Raw genomic sequence first — 24,765 nt, forward strand, 5'->3', positions numbered from 1 at the left:
TATCTTAAGTAACTTGTATAATAGTTTTATAATAAGTATTCTTGTTTATTTAAATGTTTAACCGGACAAAAACCATATAATAGGAACAAAGTATAAAAACCCATTAAAAACCTGACTAACCGAAAAATATAAAATCAACCTAGAAGTTATTAAGCATAAATCTAATCGAATTAATCCTAAATGACCTCCTGACACCGTGATTGACACAGTTCTCAATCAATTTTTGCCCTTGAGGCGGCATTAAAGTGGACCCAGAAACCCAAAACCGTTTTCCAACTTAAAATTTGTTTTTTTTCTATCAGCTTTGCGCTATTTATAGAGTTTGTGCGCACGAAATGCTAACAAGCCAAAAAGTTTAAAAATTATCTTAAAAAACCAGCTTTTTGAGTTGTGGGGGGTGACCGGATCTGAGCTTTGCGGAAAACTCCGATAAATTATTAAATAAACAAGTCGTAAACTTGAACTACTACGAACTACTAATTAGATGGGCCATCAATGTTCTTTTAGGCTTTGCCCGATTCTAATACGAGTTTGATATACCGATCTGGAGATTTATAATACCTATAAAACTTTAATGGAATTAGTGAGGCAGAGTTAATTGAATGGGGGCCTTAAATGGTGACAGCTTCACTTTAATGCGAATTTGGGTTTGGTCTTTTAATTTTGAAACCTGGCTTTCTGGATTTGTGGACCTGTAGGTCTGCACTTTTTGTCACGCCCGATGAGCTCTTTTCATATGTAATCTATTATAATTATTTCAGAGGGGTACAGTGTGTTTCGTGACTGCAAGTGGTTCCAAGGATTTTAAAACCGCCATAGTTTCGTTAAAAAAAATAAAACATATTTGATTAATTTTCTGATTAAAAAAATGTACCAAGGATTTTAAAACCATCATAGTTTTGATAAAAAAAATAAATACATTTCTTAAATTAAAGGATTTTAAATTTTTTCTTTGATAAATTAATTAAATATTAAATGAGATTCAATAAGGTTCTAAGGTTTGCAGAGTGATTGCAAAAAATTGCTTAAGAAACATTGTAATTTAATTCTAATAAAACATTCTTACATATATTATTCTACTGGATTTTCAAAGTAAAGTTATAAAAATGGCTTACCTCATCCCAAAATCAGCAGACAGCAATTAAATTAATATATTTAAAACCTAAAAAGCTTTCGAATTTAATATCACATTACATTAAATTCGAACAAATGGCCTACTTAAGAGCCTTTTTAAACTCGTTTTAGAACAGGTATACGTAAAAGTACCGATTTAAATATCTAACGAAATTTAATTCCAAATATAGAATATTATTGAAGATTATTTTAAATAAATAACAAAGTAATGGCAATGCGGCGTCTACTTTCATCCCATAATTGCTTTATAACTTATACCACCGAAACGCACTGTATGCCTGCATAAATTTAAAGGAACTTAATACTCCCCTGAGAGCAAAAATAAAAAAACAAACTGGTCTTAATTATACAAAATTCGGCAGAAACTACAAAAAACGAAGCGCAGAGACAGATAGATAACTTTACGTTTTGGGGTAAAAGCAAAACGTGTTTAGCTTTCTATTTAAACTATGCAAATTCGCATTGATTATTTATTTCGTGGCTGTGGCAGAAATAACAAAAATAAAACCCCCCCCTTCGAGACCAAAGTAAAATAAAATGAATAGAAAAAAAAAAAACAGCCGTAGAAAACAGCCATAAAAAGGAGCGTTCGATCGATCGGCTCAGGTGGAATAGACATATGCATAACCGGTCAAAGACCACAGAGAACCTGATCGCAACTCGATTTAGTTGGTTCTGGACCCCAAGCAGAATCTCCACTGGGCTGCGGTACGGCGTATTTCCTTAAGTTGACCATAAAATATGATTTAGCCACATATTATTTATGGCCCGCAACCAGATCTCTCTGATTCAGAGCATGCAGCCATAACTGATTTTTAATATTCCATTCAGATTCAATCACGCCCTGGACATGCTCCACTAATGACAACCCGCTCTCGCCAAATAAAAAAAAATTAGGGGCGTTGTCATCTACGCCACCTACAAGAAATTAATATAATATTATTCCGGAGATGATTGGATAATGTGTACGGAGCACGGGGGTTCCTGCAAATGTTCCCCAAATGCAAATCAGTTTGGATTAACGGACAGAATCCAGTTCTATAAGGCTTGGGGGGGAGGTTTTTGTAGAGAGATGTGGGCAGTTCCGAAGATCAGATCGGGTATCAGTATCGCTTGGTTGATGGGTTGTTCCAAAATGGAGCTGCCCAGATTTATGGAACTGTCTTTAAGGAGAGGTTCACAAAGAGATCTGCATATCAATAGACTAATAGATGCACTGATAGATACTGCTTAATTTAGCCAATAAATTGAACAAATTATACACAAAGAGATTGGTTGGGTTTTGGAAACCATGAATTAGAAACGGTAACATGCATGCATGGATCATTAATAAATACTCATATGTGTAGGATAATAAATAAAGCCATGTTGGGTATTATACAGAACAAGAGCAATAGCTATGGGCTCTATAAGATCGAAATAAGAGTATACATGTTTAAAATAAACTATAGCACAGTTACTAAATAATACATATTTAAGTAATTTATGGCAAAGAAAATTTTTTGTTTCTTTGTCTGTTTTTAACAATCATTGTAATTTAAATTAGTTATTTAAAAAAAATTATTAGAATTATATATAATTAGATTTTTTAATTTAAGTAAGTCATCTTTGAATTCACATAACAATTATAATTGTTTAAAGTCTGGCCAACTTTTTTTTATCAATGAAACATTTATATAGAAGTATCTAATAGAATTAACCTTAGTCCAATTTGCTTGCCAACAAATTAAAGCTTATGCAAATTAAGTTTTCTTATCGAATGGCTTCCGTAGATATTGGCCAAGGATATATACGTACTACCTACACTTTTGGGTTAGTAAATAAAAATATGAAAAAATTCCAGAAAAGTTTCCTCTATCCTAAAGTGGAGACGCAGTGTCTCGTCAAAAATCCAATCAAGTTCTCATTTAATGACTCTTCGTCATGCCGGTCAATTTTAGGCCTGATTTCAGAGTATGTTTTTGTAGTCGATTCGATATTTTACATAAATTTTACATCATCCATCCCGGAGATGCCTCAAGGGCAAGAAAAAAAGGAGAGAATCGAATCATTTCGAATCGAACAGAATAGAACCAAATGGCATAGAACTAAATGTTTTGGTTTCTTGGAAATCTCGTTTCTGTCTCCTTATAATTGCTAATTTATTTATTTATTTTATATTCGTTTTTTTTCAGCTCTTTCTTTATTGTTTTTGTTAAGCTTGGAGGGGAAAAAATAAACAGAAATATGGGGGGTTGAAGTTACATAGGAGATATGAATACTCTACGAAATGTTTATGAAAATAGATACCTAGTATCTATGGAATATTTAATAATATTATATAGGATTTCGAAGGATTACCTCATTCAAAATATTTAAGTAAATTAATAGTATTCTATGGAACAATTAATAATATAATGTGGAATTTCGAAGGATGACCTCATCCAAAATAAAAATCACATTGAAATAAATAATATCCTATAGAATATATATTAATATTATATAGGATGTCGAAGGGATCGTAGCTATTAGTACAATTCCATGATTAAGTCTTAGTTTTGTAAACATTACTATCATCTTTAATAAGTAAATAAATAATAAATAACATATAAATAAATTTTTAAAAATGAAATAGGATATTATTAAGAAATGTAGCATTCTATAGAGTTTTTTTGTACTGTAGTATAATTAGTTTCACTGTTTGTCTCATCATCAAGCATATTAAAGGCTTTTTTTGGAAAAATGGTAGCCATTAATGTAAAAATTTAAAATAATATTTGAAATTTGAATATTCGAAAAAGAAAATATTTTTTTCCTCCTCCTAACTATTAGAAAACTATAAAGTTCTTTACCATTTCTTCTTGATACACCTAAAATATATTTTATTTTTATAGTCTTTAGAGTTTCCATTAAGGGTTCAATTAATCTCCAGAAATCAACGAATTTAGCTGGAAAACTTTGTTAATTTTTCCAAGAACCCCTCAAAAGTCGAAATACCCCAGAGATTCCGAAAATCGGCAAAATTCAAAGCGGCCAGCGAAACGAGGGAACTGGGGGCTGCGTAACAAGTTGTTCGATCTGTTAATTTGCCAAAGAAATCACGGGCAGACACGGGCGAAAGAGCGCAATAAAAATTAGAGACAAAAACACGGGCAAATGAAACACTTTCTTTTCTTTTCGCATATATGCAAATGGCGAATGTAAAGCCGTAGATTCACAAAATTCGCCTTTAATCGAATGGTAATTAATACGGCAGCTGCAGGCTTTTACTTGGAATAAAGGCGATGACAATTAATGGGGTGATGAAGAGCTGATGATGATGAGTCAGATCGATTGTTTAGCCATGCCCGTCGCCAAGTGCGATCCACTCCCTTTTCGGCCGGACTTTTGAGAACTCGTTTGGACCTACTCCAAGTGAGACATCAAGATCGGCTTAAAATCGTAGAAGACAAGACTTCGGGGCGTGTGCAAGTATGCATAACAAATGCGATTCGATATCAAAGACACAACAAACACCAAACACCACCGGGTTATTTTCCAAGGCGAACTAACCAACTAGTGGACAGCCATCAGGCATCTGACAAGTCGCTGAAATGGCCAAAACGTTTTCATTAGGCCAAGAAGATCGGCCGGCAACCAGAAGAAGAATCTAAAGAGACTCTTCTCCATCGGCGGGGTGATGAAAAATGAATGCCGTGCGGCATTCGGTTAAGTTATTAAGCTTAAAACTTAAATTAGAGGCACCATTAGCGATTATCATTAGAGCTGCGTGTCCGGTCCGGTTTGATTTCAATCCTATCTCCTCGATGGGAAAATAAAATTTGATTGACTCGAAAGCTGACAGCTATAAACTCGCCACTTTTCCTTGCTCAATATGATTTTTGCTTAGATTCGGAACTGGAAATATGCCATCAAAACATCGGTTTATATTCTAGGAATCGCTTAAAGCTCCATATCATAAAAAGTTCAAGCACTAATTTACTATCTTAAATTTCTTGAAATGCTAAGCGATTCATATAAAAATAAATTGCACAAGCAAAAAAACAATTGTGTTTCAAAAACTGTCATGTTAAATACTTCAAAATCAAAGAAAAATGCTTTAAATATTAAAAAAAATTATTGTACTTGATGAATTTGTACTTGATAAAATAAATATATTTTTTTCTGTGTACCTAAAAATTTAAGTCATTATATTTATAAAACAGTTAAATATGCTTGCATATTACGGTGATATATCAGGATTTCTATTAACTGTTTAACACTAGATCTTTAAAATGGTCAGAAAAAAATAACCGTTAATTAATCAAGAACTAGTTCATTAAAAAGTTGAACTCGGATATTTAATATTTAATAAGGTGATCTATTGGAATATGAATAATTAGAAGAAGGAAAATAAAAGTCAAGGCCCAGCATGATTTTGCAAGTTCTTCAAGATGTTATAAAAAGTTATAGATCAGAGACACAACTGAAATTTCCAAGTAAATCTCAAGATCTTTTTAAAGAGACTAGATCAAGATAAATAGAGCCATTATTGTAACCAATAACTCAGCAAATGAGGGAAATACAAAATGCTGAAAAGCTACCCCGCCTATGACCCTGTGCGGGTTAAATGGCTAGATGGCATTTTCGGGGTCCCAAGACCCCCTAGACAGACACTGATCCGCCAGAAGAATCGTTTTTGATAAATTTTGATAAGACCAAAAACGGAACGACTAATTAAGCGAAGGCTAAACGTTGAGATCTAATGCATTAGCATATGAAACCCAAGCATGAGAATGGGTCGTCTTATCAGTGGAGAAGAATCACCCAGTCGTCTGAAGAATCGGTTTGAAGATTCGCTAGTTCCATTCAGCAGTACTTTCGGAACTTGGAACCCGGGTGTCCGCTCAGCAAACTGGTCGCCCGAAATCGTTAATCGTGAATCGGCGCATATTTTATCGTTAGTATATATATTTTATATATATTCCATGCTTTATAAAAAATTAACGCAGATTTAAATTTACGCACACACAGAGGGAGCGAGAATCATCATTAAACGTGTATGCTAATTTGATGATGGCGGTTTTCTAATTTTGTTGCCCCGAAAACCAGATTTCTATGCTGCGATCTGCGATCTGCGATCAGTCTCCGTCAGCAACCGAAAAGCCAGAAGAATTGTCCAGTAAAATGTTACATCTTCTTGGGGGCTGGAGACTGAGCCAAGGGAACTGCCCATCAATTCGCAGATGAATGATGGCTTATGGAGCCCCCCTTTTTTCTTTTTTTTTTTGGGCTAATCCCCTCCCTCATATTTTTTTTCCAATTTTTTTTTTCTGTTAGCCCATCTTAACGTTGACAAACTTTGGCTTTTTTTCGATTTTTTTTCGATTCTAAGCGGCTGCGACGCCGGCAGAGGTTCAGTTCGTTGTCCGGTTCCTATTTCTGCCGACGTCGCTGCCGGCGTCGCAGATAATACCATATATAAGGAAACAAGAAGTGGCATCGTTTGTATTTATTTGCTAGAATCTGTGAGCATCGGAACTGTCCGAGCCGCCACAACAAAAAAAGAAAGGAGTAGAGTCCTCGTTTCGAATTTTTTTTCGCCACACAAACACACAGAAATGAAGAGTTTTGTAAGTGTCTAAAAGTATTAGAAATCTAACAAAAAAATTTGAAACATTTTTTTTGTGGTGTCCGAGAAAAACAAAAAGGATCAAGTGAAAGTGCGCGCAAAAAATGTCCTTAAAAAGTGTGAAGATTTTCAAGAAACAGAAATGACTTTAAATATGATTTGGAAATTAAAAGAAATTATTTTAAATTTTAATTTAATTAAAAAAATAAGTAAAAATAAATGAAACGATAAAAGTTTTGACCCAGTCTTTAAGGAAAGGTTCATAACTAAATTGCTGGGATCACCTTGAGCAAACGCACAGCTCATCAACGTCAAAACAGACGAACGACAAATATCGAAACGGTTGGAACCCATTATGATTAGTGCCTCGGTCCGAAACCAAATCAAATAAATCACGGCAAATATTGGCAAAAAATAAAAAAAGATATAAAAAACATTAAGAGAATCGCGAGACAAGGCGACGCTATGCGGTCAAAAACGCCAGCGAAACGCGTGCGACTTTGATTAATTGCCCGCTACGGGGAAATGCAAAATACGAATCCGAATCCCAATCCGAATAAATCGAAATTGAAACGTTGAATGAACGCCTGTGATCCACAGAATAACAAATATAAATGTTGAATCTATCGACTGAAAGGAGTACTAACCGGAAACTCTTTCTTTCAGCTGATCCTTTTGGGCCTCGCAGCTCTGGCGGCCGCCGATGTCAAGCACCTGACAGATCGCAACCTGGACCTCTTCAAGTACAACCCAAGTGACGTCTACACCCTGCCCGAGGACATCGATGACGACAAGCCGGCGGTCCACTTCAGCGGCGACGTCATGAAGGCCAAGACCGAGACCCTGCAGAACTACAATTCCGGCAAGAAGTTCAAGCTGGAGTGAGTATATTTGGAATATTTATCAAGAAAGTAGCTCAAGGAAAGGGGGAGAACAGATTGACAGAAATAATATTTATTAAGGATTATTCTGATGATTATCTCTTATAGGTCTTATTTTTCCAAAGCTTAGAGATCTTAAATTTATATTTTAACCTTATTAAAACCTTATTAAACCTTATTCTTACAACATTTTTGCAAGTTATATAGCGCAGAAGACTTTATTTTTTCAATCCTTATAGATTGTAGGATTTTCTAATACAACATTTTAAATATTTTTTGTAATATTACCTCAAAATCATTAAAACTTATTTTTCAATCCTTATACACTTTAGGATTTGTTAAATACAATAATATATCTTATTTTTGTTTTTTCAATTTCTTTGCACCATGGTATTTTAGTATTTAATCCTTATATGATTTGGGATTTGTTAAACAATCGTCAGTTCACAACTTAAATTTGTTATTTTTATATTTCCTAAATGGCTACTAAATTTAAATTTATTTTTTTGCAGACTGAAGACCCAGAACGGCATCCAAGTGAGCAGCGTGGGCAAGCTGAAGGACGACAAGACCTTCGTGGTCAGCGGTTCCTACTCGTTCACCGGCGCCGATGGCAAGCGGTACAAGACCCGGTACACCGCCGATGAGTTCGGCTACCATCCCATCACCGAGCTGGATCTCGACATTCCCGAGTGAGTATTCCATATTCAAAATAAAAAAAAATATGAAATTCCTAAAAAAATTGGGATACATTTTTACACAACATATGATAATCTATTTAGAAGAACATCATACAATCCCAGTAAACTAAAATAGTATTTTATATTTAAAGAATAATATTTCATTTGTCTAAAAAAAATGCAAAATATTTGAAGGACTTAAGATATTCTAGTAAGCCAAAAAATAAGCGTAATAATAATAAAATCTCAAACGACTTTGACTCCAACAAATTCGTTTCTTATATTGTATTTCAAATTGACTAATTTATTTATATTAAAGGGAACTACAAATTATACATTTAGTTATCTTACAATATCAAAAAAAAATCATTTTTAATCATTTTAAAGAAAAACTTACTATAATATTTTTCCAGCCTTTGGATATTGAGTAATACTTTCCAATTGAAAGGGATTAAAAGGATTGTATTAAAACAAACATATCATAGTTTCATACGAAAAAATCTTATAAAGTATTAAAAACTTTGATCAATATTTTCCAATTGACAGGAACAAAGAGAATAGGATAGAAAGTACTAGGAATATGAGAAAGATTTTAAATGATTTACAAATAAATAAGAAAAAATGATTGGATATATAATACTATAATATTTTCCCTTTCTTATGTAGGCCCCAGCCCTTGGGAGTTGCCGCCCAGCGCCAGACCGTCGACCCCAGCAGCCTGCTGGGCAACAAGAACCGCTTCCAGTTCCTGCAGCAGACCCTGGACTCCGAGCAAGGACCCCTGAGGGGCAGTGGCCAGAGCGGCGACGACTACAGCTATACGTCTCCCTACGGACACGGCTACGACTACCAGCCCCCCCAGGTGCCCCTGTCGACGCCCTCCCGTCTGTATCTGCCCACGGCATAAGGTGGCTGAGATATATAGGTATACCCCATCCAGAGGGTATAACCCATCCCAAAAGTACCCAAAATACCCCCCAATCCCGATCCCCGATTTTTCCCCAGCTGCAAGTATTTAGTTTTTTAAGTGCAACTCCAACAGGCAAATGAAGAGTAAACAAGGCAAATTCACAGAGATAGCGAAATTTTTTTTTATCATTTTTTAGTGTTATACACGGAGCACAATTTTATATGATATTATATATATATACACTGATATATGTTATATATCTAGGCCCACACACACACACAAACACACACGCACACAAAAAACAAACAACACACACACACAAAATCCCGACAAAAGACACAAATACGAATCTATGTATATACACTGAGTGATATTAGTAGTAAATAAAATGGCTAAACTAACGATCAATGTCTTAATTGGTTTTATTTGGGAGTATACTAATGAGAGATTTTATCGGGGGATTAGAATTGTTTAAAAGTTGGATAGACTTCTTATGAAATAAAGAATTTGATAGGCAAATGAAGTAGCTCAAGACTTTTACTTTTTATTCCGTCTTCGGGTCTAATGATATAGTATTTGCAATTTTGATATTTTTGCCACGTGAGTGTGTGGTTTCATTAAATTAATTTAAGAAATTTATAAAGCAGAGCGATATGGTTTTTTATATTGAAAGCCTAAAAGCATGCAATAAAGTTTGAACTCATTTTTATACCCATACATTGTAAGAATAAAACTCATTGAAATACATGTTTGTATTTACTGTGTACAAAATCGTTTATTTATAATAATAGGTTGGGCCAATGCATAGAAATTGCTTCTACTCGTGATTTTCAGAAGGTTCACGGAAGGCTTGCTAAAAGAAATGCTAACGTCAAGTTGCAGTTTCTTAATTGGTCAATCCTATAAAGGTTAGGCAACATATTATCTTAGTTTTGGGTTTTTTTTAGCAAGATCTAATTTGAGATCATTTTTGAGTGGATACACTTTTAAACTTTTAAAAACAAATTTATACAACACGGAAACAAAAATTAAACCATTTCGCTAATTTATCAGAAGTGTGAAATATCTTAAAAATATAATTTTGGAAATATAAATAAAATTAATGTTTGTATGAGCAAAAAAAGTTATTAAGCATTGTATTAATTTTAAAATGATTCATTGGTGACCAAAATCGGTTTATTAGAACTCAAAATAAAAAATAAATTTGGAGAACCAATAGAACAACAACTGTATCACACAAAAAATAAATATAAATGCCTTTTTCCTTATTAAATAAACTGGGTGAAAGTAACCTATTTATTTATACAATAAGGGCAATAAATATATATCCTATGTTCAAAACTTATTGATAAACAAAAATATTTTAGTACAGCAACATTGCAAAATAACAACAAACATCGCATTATGATGTGTATAAACTGGGAATCGTAATGCCTCCAAAAGTGCGAAACATTAGTTCTAAACAAACTAGAACACATTTGGTACATTAACATATTTAAGGGACTTCAAATAGAGAAGTTTATTGTATACCTAATTTGTTTTAATATACAAGAGCAGGGCTGCTAGCTCAGCCTGGAAGTATGCAGATGATAATGAGGCACAGTGTTCCTCAACTGGCTCCCAGCAGCAACTCGATCCGCTCCCTGGCCTCCACGAAGGCGGACATAACCTCGTCCAAAGTGGTGGCCCTATATGATTCCGTCTTCGAACTGGACTTGCCCTCCTCCTCATCGCTGTCACTATCGTTGGTATCATTCCCGAGATCCAGCTGGAAGTGCAGCTGGCTGGTGGTGTCCATTTGGCGCTGCTGAAGCTTCTGCAGCCGGAGCAGCAGGGATCCCGTGGTGACCATGGCCATCTTGGGGTTCAAGTCCAAGCGGGAATGCATTTCGGGTTGCTGGTGCACATCGAAATAGGTCTCGAAGTCGAAAAGCTTACGGCCGCCTATGAAATACCGATTGAGGGCATCCAGCCAATTGCCCAGCGGTCGGATGCACTGCAGCCGAATAGATTCCGCGGGCAGGGCGGAGGTCAGCGAGATGGCATAGTGGGCGTAGCCCTCGCAGCGCTCCCTCTGCCAGCTGTCGATGCTGATCACCTCGAAGTACAGATGCAGCAGCTCGCCGGGCTGATGTTGCTCCTCGCAGAGGATGGTCACCTGCCAGCAGTGACCCAAATTGGCGATCCGCCAGTCGCCGGCATTGCGGCACGTGGCTGTGGCCCCCTGTAGGGGATCCTCACCAGAAACAGCCTCATAGATGGTATTCGCCGGCGGTTTGAGATAGTATCTAACATGAATGTTGGGATTTTCGAAGTACTGGGCCTCCTTAAGTTCCAGCAGCAGGGACACCCGCTTCGTCCTCTTGGGCGGCATTTCGAATTGCAACAGAGTTCGCCTCTCGCTGGCCTCTGCCCGCCTTCGCTGATAGTAATCCAGGATCTCCAGGGCAGAGGCATCGTCGGGCAGATCCTCCTCAGATTCCCCATCCTCAGTCTCCTCCTCCTTCTCCGGCAAATTTCCCTCATCAAACGCCACCAAGGGTGTGGCATTCTCGAAACCATAGGCATACAACTGCCGACAGTCGTTCTCGCGCTCGATTTGCACCACATAGTCCAGATCCTTGGCACAGGTGCTGAAATCCGGGTACACATACAGCAGACCCTGTTCCGGATCGTATCGTATGCTGATCAGCAGGGTGTCCTCCTGCAGATCGGCATAGATGTACATCAGCTGGTAGCCCTTGCGATGCAGTTCACCAGCTTCGTCGGGCAGCATTTCCTCAGCATCGCCATCCACTAGGGTGTGTATGAGACAAGTTCGGGCCGCAAAGTTGGGATCATCCAGCATAGAAACATCTGACATATTGGCCGAGGACAGACCATTGCCCACAAAGGGCACTAGAGCAGTGCTGTTTTTTTGCCTGCGCTTGGATTTCCGTATCCTGCGACGCACTCTAATGGGTTCCGCATCCGGATCTTCGTCTGTTTCCTCTTCCTGCTGTTTCTCCAGTTTTCTGAGATAACGCTGCTGCAGTTCGAGGGTTTCCAGGGCCCAATTGTGATAGCGCCGCTGGAGTTTCGAGGCACAGCTTCCGGGATCGACTTTGTGGCGTTCCAGTTCCGACTGGCTGAAGAGCTTTTGCTGCCAGGCTATGCGTATTGTGGCGATGGCGCCATTGCAAAGCTCCCTGTTCCTCTCGTAGAAGGGGTCTCCTCCAGAGGGGCGATTGCTGTCGCTTCCCCCGATGCTCCACGAGGGATTGCTTTGGGACTCCACATACTCTATGGCCTCCACTCCCTGCTGCTGCTCCTCCTCCTCCTCTTCTTCCTCCTCCCTCTCCTGCTGCCTCTCCTGGGCTAAGGGACTCCGTCGTCGCCTCACTATATTCCCGGAATTTTCTCTATAACCGATGCCCACATTATAGTAACTGCAGTAGTAGCCCAAGCGATGAATACCACCAAACGAATCATCGTCCCGGGGCACGTGGATCAGGCAATCCTGCCAGAAACTCTCCTCCGACCCGGGATAGTGGTCACCATGCTCGTTGGCGGACTTAGCTCCCACGTACTCGAATTTCGGAACCGGAAGCCATTCGCTTATGTGGCGCAGTTTCAGTTCCAACTGCAAGTCCCCGACGTTGCCACTCAAGCGATAGACTCCTGTGCGCCTAATGTCGCTTCCTTGTTGCATGATTTCCTCCTGATTTCCTTTAATTTATTATTTCTAGATACAAGGCCTTCTAAGTTTGGCCTTTGTTTTGTTTTTGATTTTTGAAATACCGTTGTCAAGGCAACTAGTCGATAAAATACCAAATACTATCGATAGTTGCCGTGACAACAGTCGAGGGCTGACCACTATAGTAGGGAAAAATATAGCTTGAAAATAGCCAAACTGTTTTGTGACAACATTGCTCTTAGCATATTAACTAGGTTTAAAGAGATATTAAAATCAAAACCTATTTTTTATATTTTATGAAATTTGTATCCTTGTTTCTAGTTTTCTTTTTTCATTATAGGCATTTTTAGATTAAAAATGGGTTAGTTTTTTAATTTATGAAAGACCTATAAAAACTCAAAATCTGGTTTCTTATTAGTTGGCTCATAAAATTTCCATATTCATTAAACTCTATTTCACCTTCCTTAAAAATGTGTGATTTAAAATACAATATGCAATCAGTAGTTAAAACAAAGTTAATGCCGGTAAGTATTATTTTTTTAACTTTGATATGCATTTTAAATATTCAGAAACATATTATTTATTAAATAAAAGTATTAGGATAAGTCTATTTTATTCATAAAACTTGTGTAAATTAATCTTGAACATGGCAAAATATACATTTATAAAAAATATATTAATTCGGCTGGAAAGACATCGAGTCAGCATCCCTGGAAAATACCAGCTCCGCCTTGGTATTTTCGATAGGCAGGCCGCTGGCGCCATCGATTGCCGGGCGAGCTTTAGCGCCGTGTTTGTGTTATCGTCGGTTGCTCTTTGCACTCCACATTCCTCGCTTCGTTTTGGCCGCCAGTTGTGTTTTCGATTGCTCTGCGTGCTGGTCGCTCCTCCAATTCTCCGACTCTACGACTCTACGATTCTTCGATTCTTCGCGGCTACTCCAACTCCCATTCATCCGTCTGCTTGATTGTTTGTTTTCTTCGCTGCACTTTTGCGCGCGCGCAACCGCCGATAAACAGAGAAAAACCAGGAGAAAATCAGCAAGAAACACTGGAAGTGCATTTTTAATAGACGATTCTGTGAATGTCTCTCGATTGAAACATTTACTTTTGTTTTTTTTTTAAATTTTGTTCTGTTAAGTGTTGAAAAACTCAATTTGCAACGACCGCAATATAAACTTTTAAGCAAAATGCAGCAGAAAGTTGAAGAGGTTAGTACAATCCCTTGATTAAATGATATTAGTAAAAGCTTTTTTTAATTCTAAGTATATTATTACATATCAGAAAGGTGTGAATAATAGTTTTGTTTGATTCTGTCATATCAGGTTTCTAACTTTTCTTCTTCTATAGACAAATTATAAATTTTCCATGTTCACAAAAATAATATTTCCATTTCTTGTTAACTATTTTAACAATACACCACCAAATATTTACTGTATATGATACATTTAAATAACATATAAATCAATTCTTTTCGTGAGATCTCTTTTATTTTTAAAAATACGAGTATAAAGTATACACTGAAATATATCTAGATTTCATTAGAAAGCTTATAATAAATGTCATACGCCTTTTATTTCCAAAACTTGTGATAAAAATCTAACATTTTATTGTTAAACAAATATAGATCTAATATTGAAATGATAGATTTGTAGGTTTTAATGAACGGATGTCTCCAAAATGAATTAATACTCATAACTAGTAATAATTATTGAATTAGTAGATCATTTTATTACCTTAGTATTTTTTTTCCATTCCATTCCTATTGTTTTATTTTTACGTGAAAATATCAGAACACTTGAAACAAAATTGTTTATAAAAAATTAAAAAAAGTTCTTATAAAATGGGTTTGGTTTTTCTTGATACACAGAAAGAAAATATCTTAGGTGGTTTACAACATATGGTGGTTTTAGACATATGTAAATATAACTTTTTATATTGATTTGCACAAAATGTGAAACATTTGTATTCGTTATTTAAAAATTAGTAAATATATATTTTTTATGCTTAAAACTTTTCTTAGTTTTTTAAAATTCTAGTCTGGTTTTAAGTTAATAGAGGTGTTTTTTATGCCATCTGATAAAAACACTATTGTAATTATTTAGAATACATAAGTATTTACCACTATTCACATTTAAAATTTTAAGCTGCATATTTTTGTTGTGTGTACTATTCTATTTTTCGCAGTTTTTTTTGTGGTTTAGCTTTTTCTCCTTTTCCTCCTCCCCTAACTTCTCTCTTCGCCTCCCTTTTCCTGTATTTCATTGAACTTAGTACGCCCCCGATGCTGCGCTGCCTCTGCTGGCGTCGCTGCCGCAGCTCTGCCGTGACGTTCCATTGACTGATTTTCCCGACTTTCCGCAGAAAAACAAAAAAAAAACACACAAAACAACAAAAGCAACACCAACAACAATGCTTTGGCCACAATTGTAAAATGGTTTTGTTTTGTTTTTCATTTACATGTTGTTGTTCTCTTGGTTTTTTTCCTTTTTTCTTCTTCTTACTTTGCCCACAGGTGTGCATGTGTGTGCCCCCTATTGTTGTTTTTGTTGTTGCCGCATATTTGCACAGTTGGTTTTTTTTTTGTTTATATATTTTTGGAGCCGTCTTGATCTTTTTTCTTGGGGGCCAAAACCAAAGTCATGGTAAGAGCTGTGAAATTTGTGATCGCCATTGTTTGGACTCCAATTCTCTGCGTACTCCACCTCCTCTTTCTCTCTCTTGCACCCTCTTCCGAAGATGAACACATCAAGATCGGGAAGAATTGGGCCTCAAGTCTGAAAAGTGTGCCACAAATGTCAGGTTCGATAAACAATCTGTTCCCAAAATCATCCACATCATGCCACAAAAAATAAGTCAAGTCATTCTATCTATAGGATTTTTAAAAAATTGGATACTATTTTATATTCAAAAAGTTCTAAGTGGTAGAGTTCCTATATTTTATCAATTTCTTTGAAGTTGAACAAATTTTTAAAAATATTAAGTGCGGAAAATTATGTTTTCATAGATTATCCATTTCTAAAATAATGTGAAGGATTAAAGAATTGACTTCATTGAACGTTATACATGTATAAAAAAGTTCCATTGATAAAAGTTCCTATAATATATCAATTCAGGGAATGTTTTCTTAAGCAAATTTGTTTAAGTATTAGGTGTGGAAAATGTTATTTTTATAGAATATGCATATCTAAAATAAAGTGAAGGAATAAAGACTTTATATAAAAAAAAGTTCTATTGATAGGGTTCCTATAATTTATCAATTCGGGGAATGTTTTCTTAGAAGTTAAACCAATTTTCAAAGTATTCGGTGAGATAAATGTATTCTTTATAGACATAGCATTTCTAAAATAAAGTGAAGGATTGAAGAATTAACTTCATTGAATAATATATATAGAAAAGTTCTATTGATAGGGTTCCTATAATTTATCAATTCGAGGAATGTTTTCTTTGAAGTTAATCCCATTTTCAAAGTATTCGGTGAGGATAATTTTATTTTCATAGATTTAGCATTTCTAAAATAAAGTGAGGGATTGAAGAATTGACTTCCAGAAATAAGAATAATAAGAGAATAAGGAACAGCTGCTTCAAGAACCGACTAAAAACCCTTAGCAGAGATTACCGTAGCGCCCCGAATAAATAAAGTTCATATATAGTACACGACGACTATTCTATATCTAAAAACATAAAATTCATTTTAAATAAGAAGTACAAAAAATGATTATATTTATGTGGAATATAAAAACATGAATACAACCTATAAAAGGTGAAAAAAGAAAATTAAGAATAATGTGAAGCGTCAAAACAGCTGTTTAAGCAGCTTACTCAACAGCCCAGAACCCCGAAAAAAACCGATGTTTCGTTTTGAAAAACCTTAAAGACATGAAACACGGAACCGAAGAGACAGAAAAAATGCCTTTTTGGCCTGGCCAATGCCAGTTGCAAGTAAAAGTCGAAAAACCTGTAGACACGAGGCACTTTAGAGGGGAGCATCGAGCGAGATGACTGTCCATGACCCAAATAAAATGCCTCGAGAATTGCAATGGACAAGTCGACAAATGATCGAGGGGGCGACGCAGGAGCGGGTTTGTGAGGGGGGACCATGGTCAAGTGATTGAGACTGGCCAGCAGTCGATTGGCCATGGCAACGGATTGAGCTCGAGGATCTCCCCGATGCGATTCAGGCCAAGCTGAAGATCTGCACTCGATCACGAGTCCGTCTGCGAGAAGAGTTAAGAAAAGCGTCGAGATAAGAAGTCTGAGACCGAGAAATGAAGACTCCATTCCTAATTAACCGGGATACACTCAGACAACTTTTTATGATGATGCCTACTGCTTTGCCGTCGATAGAGAAAGATTGAAGCCAAGGAACCCGCAATGTCTTATCAAGCTTTCAATTACTCTTTTTTAATGATTATGAAACTCCCAAATGTCTTTTTTATCCCATTTTATTGTTTTATAACATTTAAAATTAATGAATAGAACGGTTTTTTAATATTATGTTTCCGAAGTAATCCGAGAAATTAAGAATCCATTCCTAATTAACCGGGATACACTTAGACAACTTTTTATGATCGATAAAGAAAGGTTGAAGCCAAAGAACCCACAATGTCTTATCAAGCTTTCAATCATAGTTTTTAATGATATGATAATGATTATGAAACTTCCAAATGTCTTTTTTAACCCATTTTATTATTTTATAATATTTAAAATTAATAAATATAACGATTTTCTAATATCATTTGTCCGAAATATTCCTCTTTAAGTGTTAAATGATCAAGAATTTTAAAATAAAAAATTTAGAAATACAAATTCGGTAGAAATTTTGATTCATACTAGAAATGGTAATATTATAATGGAACCTTATATCATTGAATCTGCCAAATTGATAAAAATATGTAGAAAAATGTAATCCAAAAACTTAAGCATATTAATTTCCTCTTTCCTGTACAATACATTCTCCAAAACAATTACATTTTCTTAGCTTGAGCATCTCCCCGTGTTTTCCCAATTTTCCGGCAGAAAATGCACCCAAAAAATAAAACGAGCAGAAGAAAAACCCCAAAAACCGGTTAGAATTTGATGCATCATTTCTGGTTGCTGGCTGGTCTATTAAAATTTCGCTTTTTTTGCGCATTGCGGACGCAGACGGCGGGCAGTAAGATTTTCACGTCGAATTTACCCGTTTTGCCAATTGAAAGTAAAAATGCCCGAAACCGGTCAGCCAAACAACGGAAAGCACCGTGAGATCCTGACACCAGCTTTGATAAATGCCTAATGAATGTCTTTATGCAGCTTCGCAGGCCATTCAAAGTTTTGTAAAAAATGGAAATTACCCAAGTCGAAAAACATGAACATAATGGTTGGATTGGTTGGTGGGGGAAAAGATGATACCGATTACCTGGTCTTGTAAGAAACTAAAAAAAAACCCCCGCCCAAAGTTGCTAGAAGAAAATTGGTTTGCTGGCGATCAAGGTGGACAAAAGCCACAAGGCGTATCGGTCTAAAAATCCAAAGAACCCCAGAACTCGAAACCCCAAAAATTCAAGACCCAAAACCCAAGAGTCCGATGTAATTACACATAAACGCAGATGGTCAGGTGGTCAGATGAAAGAGGTAATAGCCGAAAGTAACTTTTTTTTTTTTGGATGGGGAAGAGATGGCCCAAAGCCACAAAAGCTGGCTCAAATGAAAAACGCAAACAGCAAACGCAAAGTACGCTGAAAAACGAAAAGTAACTTGGAGAAATACAAAATAAAATACAAATAAAATAAAACAAAGCTCGAAACTTGTCGTGCGTCGATCGCCAAAGGGGTGGAGGTGGAGAAGGTGGAGGTCAATGTCTGGGTTCAACGACTCCTGACCTCTGGCAATCTCAAAAAAAAATATTAAAAAAAAAAACAAACAGAGAAAACCCCAAAAACAACAGTTATTATTGAAGCACTCAAACCGAAAAGATGAGAGATATTATCTTGAAAAACTGGAGCAGTTGAAGGTAGCCAAAGAGAAGATACATAAAAGATATGGAAAACGTAGCGAAGCCAATGGATCTGAGAATCCCCTGCAGTCGGATATGTTAATTATCTACTAATTATGGGTGGCTAAGCCGCACTGGATCGTATGGTAATCTGGAAATGGAGCTTAACAAAATAAGTCGTTAAACGATGTGTTTTTAATCAAATTATAATAATCACTTGGGGATCTTGAATTGTGGTATTTTATAAGTATAGAGGTGTATCCATTATGAACAATATCTCTTTATGTATTCCACAAGACAATGTGAATATTACTAAAAATGAGTGATTTTCATTTTTATTAAGTCAATCTAAAATATATTTTCTATGCTTAAACAATAAACCAATTTAAGATCTAAATCTCGAAGTAGTATTTCTGTATTCTATATAATTTTCCCTATACTTCATAAATATGATTATAACTAAGTGATCCCCAAAGAATTTCCGATTTATTAGCATCTATTCTATTCTATCATTTTTCATTCAGTAGTCCCATACTTTTTCTTAATTCTTTCTTAAATATGTCCAAAATTTGGAATCAGAAAAAATCTACAATAACTAATGAGCTTAAAAGGAATTTGATCACAAGAGATCAATCATTTTTGACCATCAAAAGAACCTATAAGAATTGTGATTAATAGAGGATTCCCGACTATTTCCATCATTCTTAGTATATCCATCAATTTTGGGGTATTATCTAACCCAAAGGTAACCCAAAAAAAACCGTTTAAGATCTAACTTTTAATAGATCGCTAAAATGACTAGCCCTAAGTCAGATTAGCTCAAAAAAAATGAGAGTTAATAAATTTGGTCTTAGCACTTGGTAAGCCCTAAGCTTTCTGGGAAACCCCCACTCAACTCATTTTCTGGGAACTCTCGACTGCATCTTGGAGATCATTTCAACATGTCGAGTGCAACGGGGTTTTTCTGCCTTTGACTATGACCACAAACAATGGCAAATAAAACAAATATTATGCATCATAAATTTCACCGACAACGAAACAGAAAACCGGTTCGCTTTTCAGTTCTGGCAATGAACTCAAAAGGCAAAGACCCAGACCCAGACTCTCTCAGATGAGATGTGGAATTGAAATAATAATGCCGAGGTGTAAAAGCGAAATGCTACCCGATTACGAAATCGAATGAGCCGCAGTCGAATCTGAATAATAATAGTAATAAGAGGCACACATAAACCCATTCGTTGGCCGATTAGAAATTCAAATGAGTGTGGGGCAGTTCGGTTTCTGGGGTCTGGGTTTCTTATGAAAAGTGAATGTGAATGCGACGAGACCGTTAGGACTGAGGCAAGCATTTAACTGCCCCACAACAATGCAATGTTTTCCTTTATATATTCGGCTCTGTTTTCGAAAGTGATTTGAACTACATTTTATGCGGCAATCGGCGGCTAACGAAATGAAACAAAACCAAACCGAAAACCTAATAATACCATATAGATACCATATACATACCATATACATACCATATAGATACCATATAGATACCATGTGGATACCAATATATAGCGATGCAGTCGCCGCGTTTCTTAATTGATCGATCGCAGCTCGTTTACCGTTGGCCGGCTGATATAATTGCCGGCCGCAAGTCGATTTTATAACTCCAGACCCGACTTGGCCAGAAATCAATTTGCCACCAACCATACCCCATAAGCCATAACCCAAAAACCCTGTCAATCAAAGTGAAAGAAGTCATCGCTGTCGTCGTCGCCGTCGTCGATTATCTCACAAATACAGATACTCCCGATTGCAGCGACCATAACACATAATGGCTAATAAATCGCTCGCAATTAGTAAATCAATTGATTGAACGGATTGTACCTCCGATATCGAATCGATTCGATGTCATTGGCTGTAATTTCGGTGGGACGAGACTTACTGATCCACGATCGCCGATTAGCTGGGTTAGTTATAGGTTTCCAAAATTGATTTTTCGCCATGGTACTCCAACTCACCAATTTTCTGTGCACTGTAAGAAACTATACAATATATACAGATTATTATCATCAGATTTAAATGGTTCAAAATTGGATATTTTAGACAAATTTACACATTTTTGAACCAATGGATATTTTATTAGGACGTCTCACCATTTTCTAGAATAAATTTAAAGTCTTAGAGGTCATCATTAAATTGATTAATTTTTATTATAAGATTAAATATTTATTATGCAGTAAAATGATTTAAAATATTTTATTAAATTTTCAATAAAATATTCCAAGAAAAACTCAACATTTATGGGATCAAAAAATATTCCATTCATGGATAATGTTCCGATTTTACCATTCACCTCTTTAAATTCTAAACATTTTCTTTTGGTTTTTTCAAACAGTGCACTATGGGCAAAAAAACCGTTTTTGGTGCATAAACTCTAGTTTTTAAGATATTGACTTGAAACTTTTTTTGGTGTATTATTTAAATTTAAACAAAATTTTGGTTTTTGTTTTTTTTTTTAATTTGTCCACCGCACAGTGGTTAAAAATACATTTTAAAATAAGTAATTATTATAAATTATAATTTTAATCCTATTTGGTGTTACATTATAGAAAAAAACCGGTAACATATTTGGGATCCATTGTTACATTTGAAGAACACTGAAAAAAAATTCGATTAATTTTTTTTAATAACTCAACAATTTTAACTTACTCTTTTTATTTTTTCCTTGTTTTTTAGTTTTCAATATCGTCTGGTACCTCTTCCTCTAATTCTATTTCAAAAGTGTCACTTACATCATCGTTACAATTTTCTTCATCTGTGTCTTCTGTGCCTGGGGATATGATTGGCGAATCCAAAAGATCTACAACCTCTGCTGGCAGAGGCATCCGGTTGGTTTTTGTTGAGCAAAAACTAGATAATAGGGGATCAGACGAATCCATAGCTCTGTGAAAAACATCTGACATATTGTCAACCCGGCTACATTTTCTGGCATGATCTTTTCTGTCAGCCTTAAAAAGTTTGTGTCTTGCTTCTGATGCACTTTCTGCTAAAGAGCCAACAGGAACAATCGATTTTTCAATGATTATGTATCCATGTACTAAAACTTTGTGCACTGTTGGCGACATGGGGTACCAAAAGTAATTAGCCATATACATAGAAAAAGTTTCTGAACAGAATATTTTGAATTTTTCCGAATTTATAGGGTAATGACAATTTATGGCGATCAGAATTACATGTAGGCGCTGAATCAAACTGTGATCTATTCCTAATATAGAGGACAATAATTTTGGGTTGGAGAATGCCCGCCTCGCCGTATTTCCGTCATTTGTATTGCCACTGCCGTTTTGTCTCGGCTTGTCCACATGAAGCCCCATATCATTCCAAAACGCTGCTTGAACTTTATGTTTACGTGCCTCCAATTCGATTTTGTCATTTCCCTTGACATGCCACTTTCTAAGCTCAATTCTGTACGATATTTTGAGCAAGAATTCAAAAAAGCGGATCCACGCATGAAGGGAACTTAATCCATATTGATCCGTATGTGGCTTCATATCAAACGTTTTGGAGTTAAAATCAGTAATAGTAAGAAGCTGGGTGGGCTTTGCCCCACACATTGGACACAACTGACAGGATTTCGTTCCTGTTAATATATTTAACACCTTGCCGTCTATAAGTGTCAGGTGCCCATCAAATTTTACAAAAATTTCGGCTGATTGATAAGGATGCACGTATATATCCAGGTTTTTAATCTGATTGTCCAAGTTTTCATTTTCTTTTAATATAAGAGACGTTGTTTCTTTTACGTAAGCAATTTTCACAGGACGGCAAAATCTTATGGACTGAGGCGATTTATTTAACCAAATGACCCTTTGTTTCTGATCTATCATTTTTATAGGAGTCATTGATGTAACAAAAAGAGAATCATCTAAAGATTGACCCTCTGCGATGCTAAATTTTTGTTTGTATAAACTGTGACCAGTAGACCCATCAAAACCGTAGCTAAAAATAAGAGTACAATGAGTAACATCTGAAAGTACTTCACAAACTTCCTTTTGCATCAGTAATATTCGTGAAGCGGTATGGTTCAATAAGTTTTGCAAGGAAACTTTGGCTTCATTTTCGGTCCATGCTATTCCAGCAGGTCTACATTTTAATTTCTCCTCAGCTATTTTCGAATAAGGGGGGTAAATATCGCAGCCATGTTGTTTACTAATTTGTTTTACATTTATGTATTGCTGCTTAGTAAATCCATTTTCCATAAAAAAAGCGAATGCCTTTTCAGAAGTTATTGGACTCGGAGCCAGCGATTCAGTTCTATCACTTTTTTTAATAATTTCATTTTCTGTTGATTTTCTGGCGGAAATGTTAGCAGCGTGTAGTAACAAAGGAGTTGAATTTTCATTTTCTACCGCAAGTTCAGATGCCAACTTTATTTTGAGTCGTTTACCAGCAGCTTCATATGACAATTTTGGACGACCACCTTTCTTCTGTGGGGATTCATTTCTATCAGAAAGTATAGTCATATTACCGGCTAGCCACATAGCGTGTTTTTGTCTAAATCGCTTTATGTTTCGGCAGCATCGAGGCAAATGTTTATTTATGTAATTTATAAAGTTAGTAATTTTAGTTGATATTGTTTTTATTATTGTTTCATTTTGATGATCGGCATTCAATTTGTCGAATATGTAAGTCTCCAATGCTTCTCGCGAGCGTTTGTTGCTTTCCCAAACTGCAAGAAGAGCCCCGTGACCAAACACATATGTCTCTACATAAACGCAAGTTTAGCGAAAAGGAGCAAAAATGAGCAAAAACGATTAGTTGTATGACAATAAGGACACTTTTGTAATCAATTTCTCGTTCTTACTCTTTTGCAAGTCTGTGCTATTAATAAGTTATACTCCACAAAACACAAACACAATTGTAAGTTCAAATCTATAAAGATACACATATAAAACAGTTCACAGGTGGACAACAAGACACATAAAATCAAATGTTTAAGCTAATTTGCATTAATAAATACCTTTGCAAGGAATTTCCATTTTCATATTTATTAAACTTTTTTTTCACAGAAAACAACAAGCACGTAAAGTTCGCCAATTTTTCGCGCCAATTTAACGACATAGCAAAGCCTCTCGAATAGCTGACTTTGTTGGAGTGGCAATACTACAGAGTTGCCACCAAAAATTTTTGGAGGGCGGTTTTTTTGAAATGAAGATGTCTAGATTCGATTAGTATGGGCCATTCATAAAAATTAATTAAGAAAATAAATAGGTTTATGCACCAAAATCGGGTTTTTTACCCATAGTGCAGTGGTAAATATTATTAGCCAAAATGATTGGGATATTACACTTTTTTTTTGTAGCTTACATTTCGATAACTGAATAGATTTATTTGAAAAAAAAAAGATTTCAAAAAAAATATTATATATATATAATTTTATAAAATGTTATCCAACACTAGAACTTTTATCCTGTAGGTTGCCATGACTGTTTTGAATAAATCCAATCAGTTTGTCGGAATTTTAGCAAGTATTATATGACCATTTGCAGAGTTCAAATTTCCCGTGGCTCCCCTATATCTAAAAATATGAACTCAGAGTGCATTTTTTTTCCAACGTGTGGCTACGGAAATCGTTGGCCAGATGATGAAAGATGCATGGCTAGTCCCCAGATCTTTTCCATTCTTTTCTCATGATCGCTTCGCTTTGAAAGTTGTTTTCTCAAATCAACTCAACTTAACTCAAATCAACTCGGATTCAACTCACCCCATCCTCAGCACAAGTCATCGAAGAAGAACGTGCAGGAGAAATAATGAGATTTTACATTTTCTTTTTCTAGAAAGTTTTTCTCTTCTGTGCAGCCTGGCCTTTTTTTTTTTGTTCAATTTTCTTGCTTATTGTTTTTCCAGTTGTTCAGATTTGTGTTTTTTTTTTG

The 24,765-nt window shown here is 35.8% G+C and overlaps 3 protein-coding genes and 1 long non-coding RNA gene across 6 annotated transcripts in view; 2 read left to right on the forward strand and 2 right to left on the reverse strand.

Moving 5' to 3' along the window:
• Positions 1-6,570: 6,570 nt before the first annotated feature.
• Positions 6,571-9,596, forward strand: Cpr11A (Cuticular protein 11A). Its single transcript, XM_017068445.4, has 4 exons — positions 6,571-6,725; positions 7,391-7,605; positions 8,118-8,297; positions 8,952-9,596. Exons 1-4 carry the CDS (start codon positions 6,714-6,716, stop codon positions 9,190-9,192), a joined length of 648 nt encoding a protein of 215 aa, XP_016923934.2. The 5' UTR covers positions 6,571-6,713; the 3' UTR covers positions 9,193-9,596.
• Positions 9,597-10,689: 1,093 nt separating this feature from the next.
• Positions 10,690-12,949, reverse strand: Mks1 (Meckel syndrome, type 1). The gene has a single exon (XM_017068446.4). It carries the CDS (start codon positions 12,884-12,886, stop codon positions 10,805-10,807), a length of 2,082 nt encoding a protein of 693 aa, XP_016923935.2. The 5' UTR covers positions 12,887-12,949; the 3' UTR covers positions 10,690-10,804.
• A 757-nt stretch (positions 12,950-13,706) lies between these two features.
• mdu (mitotic spindle positioning protein meduse) overlaps positions 13,707-24,765 on the forward strand; it is a 32,917-nt gene continuing 21,858 nt past the window's right edge. The window contains exon 1 of the mRNA XM_017068808.4: positions 13,707-14,081. Within this exon, the coding sequence (XP_016924297.3) occupies positions 14,061-14,081 (21 nt within the window). The 5' untranslated portion in view covers positions 13,707-14,060. The remainder of the gene's footprint in view (positions 14,082-24,765) is intronic.
• On the reverse strand, positions 21,256-24,133 carry LOC108005988 (uncharacterized). Of its 3 annotated transcripts, XR_011604711.1 has the most exons (4): positions 23,853-24,133; positions 23,697-23,764; positions 21,542-23,597; positions 21,256-21,489 (listed from the first exon to the last, which is right to left on the reverse strand). It is a non-coding gene; the product is annotated as an uncharacterized lncRNA (long non-coding RNA). The 3 variants fall into 3 exon arrangements; XR_011604710.1 differs by having other exon boundaries at positions 21,542-23,764; XR_010654987.2 differs by lacking the exon at positions 23,697-23,764 and having other exon boundaries at positions 21,257-21,489.

Source organism: Drosophila suzukii, chromosome X (genome assembly GCF_043229965.1).
Source record: "Drosophila suzukii chromosome X, CBGP_Dsuzu_IsoJpt1.0, whole genome shotgun sequence".
NCBI classification, from domain to species: Eukaryota; Metazoa; Arthropoda; class Insecta; order Diptera; family Drosophilidae; genus Drosophila; species Drosophila suzukii.